We start from the raw sequence: 11,744 nt of genomic DNA, 5'->3' as shown, positions 1-11,744 counted from the left end.
TATGTATATGATTTAAATGATGGTGAAAATGATGATTAATGATCACTAAGGTATTCGATGAATGATGGTAACAAACGAGGATGATAGGTAAGCGCCCAGAGTTATGCAACACGCATACAAGATTGCATGCAAGCATTTTACAAGTTCGTTTCTAAAGGGCAAAAAGGATCATTTAGTAGGTTTCTTTCCATAGAACACAGTGAATTGAACAGCAGGGTTTATTATTTTAAAATACGTATAATTTAAAACTGTCAACAAGTAGGGATTCCTCGATACATTTCTCGCCTAAGACCATACTCCATTGGGTTTGCGGAAGGGAAGTAGCTACGAACCGCTTTGCATCGTTTAGTGTCGTCACCACCGACCGGCGTGGAAGATTTTCTTCGAACTTCTGCTCGTATCAGCACATGTCGCTGGCACGATTCAGCAAACGAACGGACGTAGACTTACAATGGCACTAGTTCGTAGTAATACGTGTCTGTCGTTCTTAAGCAATCAATCTGCTGCATTCGATGCACCTTTTGTGAAGCGACGACACTGGCACGATGCATCCGCGGCCGTTTTATTCTCCTGCTTTACGCAACCCTATTACCCTATCAATAGACATTCGACGATTTGCTTTGTTCTTTACAATTAAAACCCTTCCACTTTTCGAGCCTAACCGTTCGGGTTGACTCGTCCGCGAGCTCTGCTAAAATAGAGCCCTTCCTTATCTCTCTATCTCTCACTAGTTCTGTTACTAGTCACCCTAGTACACCTAGTAGGCCCTATATACATAGCATTTTCGTATCCATTCTACATATTGCTCATTACGTTACATATTGCTATGTACAGAGTACGCTACACTACGTTCGTTCTTACCAACAAAAGTACCGAAAAACAACTAATAGTACGCAGCCGAATGTTCCGATGTGCTATTGCTACAGCAAGTACAACAAGACGAGGAGGAAGATTACACATTGATAAGTTGGGCGAATCGGATCGACCCGAATCTGTCCCCGAAACACGTATAACATAAAGTACATTTAAAACAGACGTACGCGATCGATCGCGGAACTCGCCGCACGATCAAACCAGCGCGTCGTCCTTCTCAAAAGCGCGCCCTGTGTTACTTGTTTCATTTTCTTCTTTAAGTAGTAAGTAGTCCTATGCAGGCAAGCATTTGTGGATTGCTTCAGGGAGGTGGAGGTGGTTACTGTTAGCTAATTCCTTACGTCCTTAATGTCTCCCGATAGTCCGACCAATCCATTAGCGAACTTCTACATATTCGTTCACCGACGATTGGCCATCGTATCTGGGAAGTTTGATATTCTTGGCGCCTTTACACGCACGCTCAGCTCAGGTGACTCCTGACGGAACATGCTTTGATTCATTAAAAAACAAACACACGTAGTAAAAGTACAATTTTAAAAATAGTATCACAGGTATTCAAATGAAATAAAATTGTCTCCCGAGCACTGCGCACCTTTTCTCCCCAGTACGTTTCGTGTGTTTGTGTAAAATGGCAGCAACCGGCTCGGTTGGATCCTTTAACATCATCTCCAGATCCTCCGGGTGTGCGGGAATACAATTACTCTCGGTGCCATTTGCTTATCAGCGTCGTTGTACTACGTGCGGGTTGTGTTTACTGTCTATTCGTTTGTAGGGTCGCCCTGTTCGGGCTTAAGTACCTCCCTAGAGTAAGCTATTCCTAGAGTCCTTACGCTGCTACGGGTGAAATGCTTAGCCACCATACTAGCTATATACGATACATATGTATTTGAACATGCGCCCTCGATATTCGCGGCTACTATGTACACTGCGAATGCGCTTCCGCCGCGTAAATGCAACTAAAACTGCTAAAGGCACGTCCGGTCCTGCTTACAAACTAAAACCGCTTGGCGAAACGAGCGGCTCCTTCATCATCATCACACCCATCAGTCGTTAGACGGTCGTTTCGTTGCGATGCAGTGGTATCAGTTCGCGCTGCAGATCGTTGTAGTACTCGTGTTCGGAGGAGGTCGCCTCCGTCTCAGTCGGCGACAGCGGGATACCGATCGTCTGCGTCGGCGGCAAGGACGAAGAGGACGAGGATGGAGCCGTCTGGTTCAGCTGGTGGCCAAGTCCTTCTGGAGCACCACCCTTCAACCCCACACTGCTGCTGGCGTTGCTGAGCGAAGGCGTGTGGTTGATGGAGGCCGGTCCTGTCGACAACCCATTCGACGAGGACGAATGGTGTGACGATTGGGATAGCTGCGGCTGATGGTGGATGTGCTGGTGCAGGTGGTTGTGTGGGTGCAGGTGATGCTGCTGCTGTTGCTGCTGCTGCTGCTGCTGCTGGAGTTGCTGCTGGTATTGGTGGTGTTGCTGCTGAAACACTTGCAGCGGCTGTTGGATGGGCTGGAGTTGGATCTGGGAAGAGCCCTGCACGGCAGGCGACGTGTTGCCGGATGATGGAGGAGTGTGCGAGCCCTGAATGGCGCCAACAATGGCCGGCGTCGAGCCCATCAGGTACTCGGGGTTGTCGACGCTGGCCGGAACACCGATCAGGTCCATGTAGCCCGGTGTAGACTGGGCTTGGCTTTGGCAAGTGGGCATCAGGTAATCGTCCTCGTCGAGGGGCAAGTTCAGCCGGATGCCACCGACACCGACCTCCTTTGCGTTTCCGTCCGTCTCGTCGTCCGCCTTGAGCGGATCCTTGCAGTAGCGTAGTGACTTCGGCACCTCGTCAGACGGATCAACCGCCGATGGTCCTGGCAGCATGATCGACGGGCGCGTTTTCGGTTGTAGGTACTCGTCCGTCTCCGGGATCGTACCGGGCACGTCGACGGTGGAGGCAGCAGCAGCCGCAGCCGCCGCAGCCATTGCTACGGGCGCGAGCGTGCGGATAAGGTCCTTTTCATCCTGGTTCGTGTACGACGGCAATCGCATGAACTTGTCGCCCGGAATCATGAGGTACCGGCCCGGGTCGCGTGCCTTTTCCGCGAACGTTTCCGCCAGCTGCTTGAAAGTGGGCCGAGCGTCCGCGTCCAACACCCAACAGGACAACAGGATGCAGTACACGTCAAGCGAACAAATATCCGGTTGGGGTAACTTGTGACCGATCTCGATCAGCTCGGGCACGTCCTTCGCAGGTACGTTCTCATAAGGCCGTGCACCGTACGTCAGCAACTCCCAGATGGTCACACCAAACGCCCACACATCGCTTTTGCTCGTGAACACCCGGTGTCGGATACATTCGAGCGCGAGCCACTTGATCGGCATTTTGCCACCTGCAGCCCGATACTCATCCGAGTCATAGTCCAGCAGCTTGGCAAGCCCAAAGTCGGTGATCTTAACACAAGAGGGCGTCTGCACGAGGACATTTCGCGCGGCCAAATCTCGATGCACGAGACGTCGCTCCTCGAGATATGCCATCCCACGTGCGATTTGAGTGGACCAGTTTAGCAGCGCCTTCGAGCCGATCTTGTCTTTGTTGTTGCGCACGTAGTCCAGTAGGCAACCGAGCGGCATCAACTGCGTGATCAGCATCATCTGCGAGGTCATGCACACAGCGAGCAATTTCAACAGGTTCGGGTGTTCCACCGACGCCATGATGTACGCTTCCTCGAGGAACTCCTTGCTCGATTCCGAACCGGACATCTCCATCAGCACCTTGATCGCAACCGGGATCTTCACGCTTTCACCCTCCGGCATCCAGACACCCTTGAAGACACGCCCGAACGCGCCCATCCCAAGGACACCACCCCGGCGGATCTCTGCCTCCTTGATGATGCGCAGCTTGGTCAGGTTTGGCCCAACGTTGGATGGACGAAGCGGTTCCGAGTCCTCGCAACCCGCCAACGCCATCGTCATTTTAACCGTATCCTTCTTGTTCTTGTGCCGGCTGAACAGCACGTACAACACGATCGCCACTATGAGCACGAGTCCCAGCACAACAGCGCTAAACATCGCGATCTTCACCTGGATCTGCGCATCGTGTTTCAGTCCGTTCTGAACCGGGTCGGCCGAGCAATATGGTCCGATTTTGCCCGTTTCCTGCGGGAACCGCTTGTACGGGTGTGAGGATGGGCAGTTAGACACGCAAGTGAATGCGGTGGCGTTGTCGTATGGATCGCCCTCGAACAGTTTCAGGTTGCGGCACTCATCGCACTGATCCGCGCCGGTTCCGTGACATCCGCGGCATTCCTGGTGGCATGGGTGGCACACACGCGTCGCCTCATTCGCGTAGAAGTCCTGCGGGCACTCGTCCTCGCACTGTTCGCCCTTTTTGTAGCCGGTGCACTCTTGACAGAACTGCTCGTGGAATCCGTAGCCGGTGCACTTCTTGCATCGCGGGTGGCACTTCCGACAAACCGCCTTTCCGGACAGCTGCTTCAGGGGACCTTCTTCCTGCAGCACGTAGTCGCTGTAGTAACCATCTGTGGAAAAGCGGAAGAGAAAAACCCGTTATAATAAAAACGTCGAGAGGAGAGCGGTGCGTGGTTGTGTCTTACCTGGACACGACTCGTCCTTCATCAAGCAACGCTCGATCGTAGCATCGCTACCGATGATCGCCTTCTCGCAGGATATACAGCCGTCTGGGGCGATGGTATCACGCGGTCCTCGGCATCCAACGCACGTCTTGTGGCAATTGATGCAGGTGCCGTTCATCGGGTGCTTCATGATTGGACACTCGGACACACAGTACCGACCGTCCTTTACGTTCACGCACGAACCACAACTGTCCGCAGTCGATCCGTTACAGAAGTCCTTGCACTCCGGATGGCAATCACCGCACGTATTCGTATCCACCTGGTACAACCTGCAGAAAGTGGTTAAACGAATGTTAGAGCCCGGATCGATAGCACGATTTTTGGCTTTTTACGTCGACTTCTCGACGACGTACCTTGGCAGGCTCTTGCAGCTGTCTAAACATTTTCCCTTGTACTTGACGTTCTTACACTCAAGGCACTGTTCGGGTCCCTTGCCCCAGCAGCCCGCGCTGGAGCACTGCACCGAGCACTGCATTCCTGCCGCATCTGAAGAGAAACGAGAGATAATACCATTAGATACGTCTACTTTACGAGCTCCTGAATGTATTTCGAAGAACAAATGTGACACTTACGACATTCCGAGGCGTTGCGGTTCTTTTGCACCATCACCTCGTGATCGGAGCTCTTCTTGATCGCGCTCCAGTCGATACCCTCCACGAAGCACAGGTCACTGTTTTCCAGGATCACGATCGATCCCGAGTTGACACGCTTCAGCGACTTCAGTTCCAGCGATTTCAGGGATGTCTGTAAATGGAGAGAGCAGAATGGCATTAGTCAACCGTCTCTTCCGGAGCGTTTGGGCGTTGCAGCGACTCTCTACCTTGACGATGTACACCGAGGCGAACAGGTTCTCCTTCAGTTGCCGGCCACCGACCACCTCAAGGCTGCGGAAGTACGACAGCGTGGTGAAGTTCTCGTGGTGCGCTTGGATGTTGATGAAGCCCGTGATCTCCTTGACGGTCGAGAATACCTCGAGCCGGTCCGGGTCGATCTTGATGTAGCGCGGCCCGAACGAAAAGTTTGCGTACACCTGCTGGAAGCCGTCAAACGACTGGTCGAGAATCTCGAGTGACCCCTCGATGATGGTGCAGTCCTTGTAGTTCCCGATATTATCCGAGTGCACTATGCCCTCACCCGGACACGTTTTCGGACACACGCCTTTGCACGGCACGCACTCGCTGTTCTGTGGCATTTTGCCCTTGGGACACTTCCGCACACACGCCCCGTTGTCTTTGAGGAGATGCTCAGGACATTTGCGCACACATGTCGCTCCGTACGCATACTTCCCGTCCGGATTTGGCTCCCAGAAATAGTTCGTTGGATTGTATCTGAAATAGCGGGAAATAGAGATAGAGCAAGTTAGCGACCTGGCAGGTTTGGTCGATGGGCTAGGCATACTTACATCTGCATCGGAGGACACTCTTGCTTGCAGACACCATCATCGTAGAAGTTCTTACACGCTAAGCAGTCTTGCTGGGTTGGGCCGGTACAACCGCCGGCGCAGAACAGATGGCAACATTCGCGGGGTTTCGGACCAAAGCAGCGACCCTGTGAGCACTGAGGTGAACAGTTAAGCTTGCTAAACCGCTGACAATTATGGGCACCTTCACCCCAACATCCGCCCTCGCACGTCGAGTGACACGGTGGACATTCGCGCTCAGGTGACGAGAAGTTGAACGTATAGTGCATGCGGGTTTGCGGCGCTGAAAGGATCTCATCCCACGTGATCGATCGCACGTGGCACAGGTTGTAGTTGTTGAAGAATCCGACGGATCCACCAAGGATATCACGCAACGCCGGCAACTCGAGCGTGTTCATGTGCGAGAACGAAACGAACAGTCCGTACGCTTCTTCCCACTTGTTGAGTTTGAACGTTGTCCGACCACGGATGATCTGCAACCGCGGAAGGATCACCTGCGGCAGATCGATGTGGCTGATCAGCACGTACCCGGTCACTTCACGGATGTGTTGCAGGAAGTTCAGATCGGTGATGTTCTGTATCCAGGTGATCTCTAGGTTGCCGTCAACGTACGTGCAGTTGGTGTAGCGATCGCGCAGGTTTTTGTAGTGATACTCGCGGTTCGCTGGCACCGACATTCGTCCATTAGTTCCGATGCATACTAAAAAAGAGGGAGAACGAAAGAGAGAGAATTTGTTAGCGAAATGAAACACCTCTCGGATAGCTACTTCTAATCAATATTTATGGAACTCCGCACGCGAGGAGCACGTGGCACGCGTCGCCACTGATCGACTGCACTCTGATTCTTATCATCTCTCGCCAGACGCTTGACAGAAAGGTTGCCAGGAGTGGCTTCAATTAGTGCAGAATAGACGCCAACTCCACACGGCTATCTAATCTGCTGCGGCCATGCCATTCGCGTATAGCGCGCTTGCGTTATTAAAAGTTGCGTTTTATTTCGCTCGCATTTATTTTTTTTTGGTCTTCCACAGCTACGTGTGGTCGATGTTTTATTTATCGCTCCAGCCATTGGCCGATGGCGACAAACTGGACGTGTAGTCCAGCGGCTTCCTGCCAGCTGGCGCACTCTTGACGGTGTCATAAGCCACAGCATGTTCCACGTCGCGACGTTCCAGTGGCGTTTGGCCACCCGATGACACCGCTGACACCGTTGGGAAGTGTCCGGAGCGACCTTTGGAGACAGTGGCGGGCCATTTCGGAACGCCACGCACGTTCGTTATATGAATAACTAATGAACCGTCGTGGCGGTGACTTCGCAGACTTAGACACGCCGTTTTTATTGACCGTTTGCTTGTTCGTCTTCTTCGTGTATTGCTGCCCTGCCAAACGAGCCCACGAAAGAACACTCGCGCGCGTAAACTCCACACGTATCCAGCGTCCAAAACGTGTGAGCCAGGATTCCTAACCCGTCCCGGTTTATGGGCTCGTTCGCTCGTTCGCTCGTCCCGTTTGCATTTCGCGGTGAAAAATAGACCGATTCCCAAGCGAACACTTGGGTAAGACCTCCGTGACACTGTTTGCACGTCGCGGGATCGGGTCTCTGCCTTCAACGGTCCCGGTCAAAACCCGCGACGAAAGCGATAAAACGAAGGGCCTCTGTACGTGTGGTGTGCACGAGTGTTCTCCCGGCATTCCTTGAGTGTTCCTTCTTCGCCAACAGGGACCTTTTGGTTGGGTCTGCGAGAATGGGGGCACGGTGGAACATTCATCACAGCGACGTTTACAGCTTTCTGGTCTCCAGGTCGACATTGTCCCCGGTCGCGTGTTCGAGGGTGGAGCAGGGGTTCAACACCATGCGTGTGTGTGTGTCCGCGAGTGTGTGCACATAGTGCCACTCCCCACACGCCGAAGGGAGTTGCACGCGGTGTAGAGTTGTTTAACCAACTGTTAAAAGTCGAGCATGTCGGGCGCGGCTTAACGACAACCGAGTGGTCGAGGTTTTTTTTTCTACTCAACCCGTAGGTCCGAGTGTCCGGACGTGAATGCATATTTATAGCTCCTGCTCTTTGCTGCTGCTCTTGGTTAATCCTCGCGCAAGAGAAGGAGCTGATGCTAGCGCAAGCAACGCACACGCCAGAGAATTCAAACCGCAACAATAAACGCACACGCGACGCACGGCGAAGGAAGAATGGCCACAAATCGAGCTACGCCCGTGGGCGACGAACGAAGAGATGTCGCACAGCCTTTTTTTTCCTACTTCTTTCTTAGCTTAAATTGAAATTAATCCACACACTCGCACCCAGAAACCTGCATGGCCTTTTATGAGCAGTTCTTTTTAAAAGCTTTCCAATAGCAATCTATCTTTTGCGGTCGCGTTCCCGCTCGAAATCGATACAACCGGCCACGAAAGGCCGAGGGATCCGAGACCTCTCGCAGGACACGACAATGGGCTCCGATTACCCGCTAATCCGATTAGCGCTTAATTTATCGTTGGTTAATTTAAAGTGCTTCACTGGGCCCCGTGTGTGAATGTATGCGCGAGAGCGTTTTTCCGCGGTGGCAGGCTCCAACACGCGCGCCCGTCTGCCGTGGCGATCAAATTGATTTAATGCAGTGTGTGCCGTGCCGTCGTTTAGCCATCGTTTTCACGGGTGGGTATCGGTCGTACCGCAACCAAAATCGGCAGGTTGTTCCTAACAAAAAAAAAAAACGCGCCCCATAAACCATCCGGGTGGTGTTGTATTGTGCGCCACAGAACCGTCGGCGGCCTCTCGGCGGTACAAATGTGAGGAAAATTATTATAATAGCCGAAACCACCCGGGCGTGGGGATGAGCGTTATGGAGATGTAACGGCTTTCGGAATCGATTCCTCACTCGATCGAGGCGTGCTGTTGATAAGAAATACGACCCAGTGGCCGGTGTTAATGTGCGGGGTTGAGAAAAGAAAACCACCCTCTAGCATATGCGCACACGCTTTTCTTCGCCGTTGGTGGCCACCGCGGTTGAAAGGAGCGTTTGCTCGCGCTCGAGATTCAGAGCGATTTGTGCGCAATCTCACGGTGTGTTTGTCCCATCTAAAAGCGGCAGTCTCACATCTCACGATCACGATGGGGGTGAGAAAATTCGCATGATCGTCACATACTTTCTCCTGGCGGTGGGTCGAGCTTTCCGTGACTCACACGCGCTGCGAAAACAATGCAAAACGGTTTCCGCACATTGTGCCCACCCCACACAGGGTTGCAGGGTGTGCTGCTGAAGGGATGATCACGATCACGATCAACGGGCGCTATCAACGGCAGAGGAATTTCGTGCCCACTAGCCACCCCAAAAACATCGAACGAACAGTTTTCTCGATGGCGTTCGATCGCCTATCGAATGCGACATCACGCCTTGAGAGAAACCCTACGAAAGGCCCCATTTCCGGGTGGTCCTCCCTTGTGGTGATGGTGGTGGTCGTAAAAACGGTTACATTGGTCGATGTAAGTCGCGTTTGATCGCGAGCGCTCGATCTGGGCGGGATTTCGTCGTTTAACGGCCGTGTTTTCGAGCGCTGATTTTGAATGGAATCTCTTGAATGGAGCTGAATCGATTGAGATTTTATGTACCGCTTACGGAACGGTTCGGTTTAAAATAGAGCCACTTTTGTTTTGTTAGTGTGTGCGTGTGTGTGTGGTTTTTTTTATTTCTTCAACCTCACACGGGACAACAATCAACCCCACACGGGAGTCGTACCTAGTTGAATGCCCACCGGACTACAATAATACAGCGATGATTGCTGTCAATCAAGCCAAAAGGGAGCGCACGCGCGTGGTGAAGAGAAGAGAAGAAAAAAATCGAGGCTGTGTGATTTATATTCGCGCTGGAATGCGACCTGAAATAGGCCGCCAGTGAAGGACTCAGTGGAGCTTGGCTTGGAGATGGGGAGGGCGAAAAAAATAAATAAATACCACCAGCCGTACATACACCTCAATCGACATGCGGCTCTCGGAAGATCAATAATTAACGATACGCCGGCCGTTCGTTCATTGATTATCCAAGCGACAACAAGCGCTAAGGGCCCTCGCGGTGCAATTTATGCGAACCGGGGAGCAAACCCTTTTCGTCGCGGAACGACTCCGTTGCGAGCCGTTCCGTGCGTGTACCCGTTGCAATTATCGTGCATCGGAGCAGCATGACAAAATCGCTGCCATCGCGATCGCTGGTGCCAGTGGCGCGTGCCCAACGATGGGATGTGACTTGTGTCTCTAGGGGGCCCCGGACCGTGCAAGGACTCCCGAGGGCTTGGGCACGCGCGAAAGCTTCACTGGAACCCTTTCACTGAAGCTGTCTCATTCGAAGCTGTCTCTCTCTCTTTCTAATGGCGCCCTAAGCCTTCCCGCTTCAACACACACCACGGAAGCCGGTTCTCGGTGGGTTAATTTTTATAAATTTCTGATAAATTGGATTTCTTGGCCCCGGCCATTTCTGGTCCACATTTGGCCCCGCGGTGCCCGCGATCTGCGCGATGCATTATGATAATGGGAGTCCTCGTGCGCGGTGGCCACAAACCCCTTGCGGTCACGCCATTCCAGCGCACCAGCAGCGGTCCCCCTTTGCGACGTATTTCGAATCTCGCGAGTGATTACATAAATTAATATTAATCACACGTCAACCTAGCGCTCGGTCAACCTGTTCCCGTGTCGAGGGGGCAGCTTTTTCTCCTGTGCGGTTTTCCACCTCTGCTGATAGGGCTGGCCAGCTAGGGCCGGTGATTGTCGTGTCGTCGTTCGATTGACCAGCGCTCTCGCTAGCATCCGTGGATCGGCGTTTTTCCGGATCCGCGCGACCCAAAAGGGGCGAGGACAAGTGAATCAAGCTAAACGAGCGAAACGTCAAATAAAAGCAATTTAGCGTTGTTCATCCGTAACGATCACAATCGGTTCCATTAGATCGACGCCCCGGAGGCGCTCCCGGAGGAGGAGACGGAGGGGAAAGAAAAGGCGGTGGGCATAAAAAAAAGGCAGTAAAACAAAACAAAAAAAGCACACACGTCCGATCACACACGCATGCGTAGTTAAAATCTACGGCGGTTGTAAAATGGTGGTAAAAGCGCCCCTTCTGAAAGTCCGGCTCCCCCACGCATTCCACTGGGTGGTGATGTGTGTGTGCGTGTGTGGGGAAGGGGGGGGGGGGCAGAGGAGAGGTGGGAAATGGGTGGAATTGTGATGCTTTTTGGCTGCCCCCGCATTGGACCCACAAAATGCGAGAAATAGAAAAAGAAAGAAATCGTGGCCCACAACACCCACCCACCCACCCACCCACGGGGCTTGCGATGCCACGCGACCGCGGGCGCGTTTCGTTTGCAGTTCACCCCACCCCCTCCCCCTCACATCCTTCCTTCTTCTCCCTGGAAAGTCCGCTCTAAAAATCAATCCTCAAGGAAACAAACACGCGCGCTTCGAGCGCCTCCGCCCGAATCGAAGAGAGTCAACAAAAAGCGCGTTCGTCCGTCAGCCATGAGATGGGGTGGGTGACGCGCTTTTTAAGGGTTGCGCCTCACGCGCGTTGGTCAGCAAAGCGACCCACCCCTGGGGCGTATGGAAATGGTTAAATATTGCGCAAGCGACCACACCGCACCAACCGAATGCGTGCATCCGTCACAGGTTGGGCGGCTGAGACATTCCGGAAACCCGTGGGTGGACGTCATCGTCATCAGCAGCATCCCTCCTCGAAAGGCGCTGGAGGGTGTGAACGATCACCATCACGTTAATTAGGAATGCCGAGCGTTGGCTAAATGCTTGAAAAAATGCGCCACTTCACGAGCGGTGACT

General features: G+C 52.9%; 1 protein-coding gene across 1 annotated transcript in view; it reads right to left on the bottom strand.

Annotated features, from left to right (window-relative positions):
- Positions 1-1,900: 1,900 nt before the first annotated feature.
- Positions 1,901-11,744, bottom strand: part of LOC128727725 (epidermal growth factor receptor) — a 79,080-nt gene continuing 69,236 nt past the window's right edge. The window contains exons 2-7 of the mRNA XM_053821662.1: positions 5,917-6,634; positions 5,335-5,842; positions 5,087-5,258; positions 4,868-5,000; positions 4,476-4,783; positions 1,901-4,400 (exon numbers count right to left, since the gene is read on the bottom strand). Coding sequence (XP_053677637.1) covers positions 1,924-4,400; positions 4,476-4,783; positions 4,868-5,000; positions 5,087-5,258; positions 5,335-5,842; positions 5,917-6,634 — 4,316 coding nt within the window. The 3' untranslated portion in view covers positions 1,901-1,923. The remainder of the gene's footprint in view (positions 4,401-4,475; positions 4,784-4,867; positions 5,001-5,086; positions 5,259-5,334; positions 5,843-5,916; positions 6,635-11,744) is intronic.

The sequence above is a fragment of the Anopheles nili genome, chromosome 3, assembly GCF_943737925.1.
Source record: "Anopheles nili chromosome 3, idAnoNiliSN_F5_01, whole genome shotgun sequence".
Lineage (NCBI taxonomy): Eukaryota > Metazoa > Arthropoda > Insecta > Diptera > Culicidae > Anopheles > Anopheles nili.
Note: the sequence above shows the minus strand (reverse complement) of the source record. Positions and strands in the feature narration are given on the sequence as shown.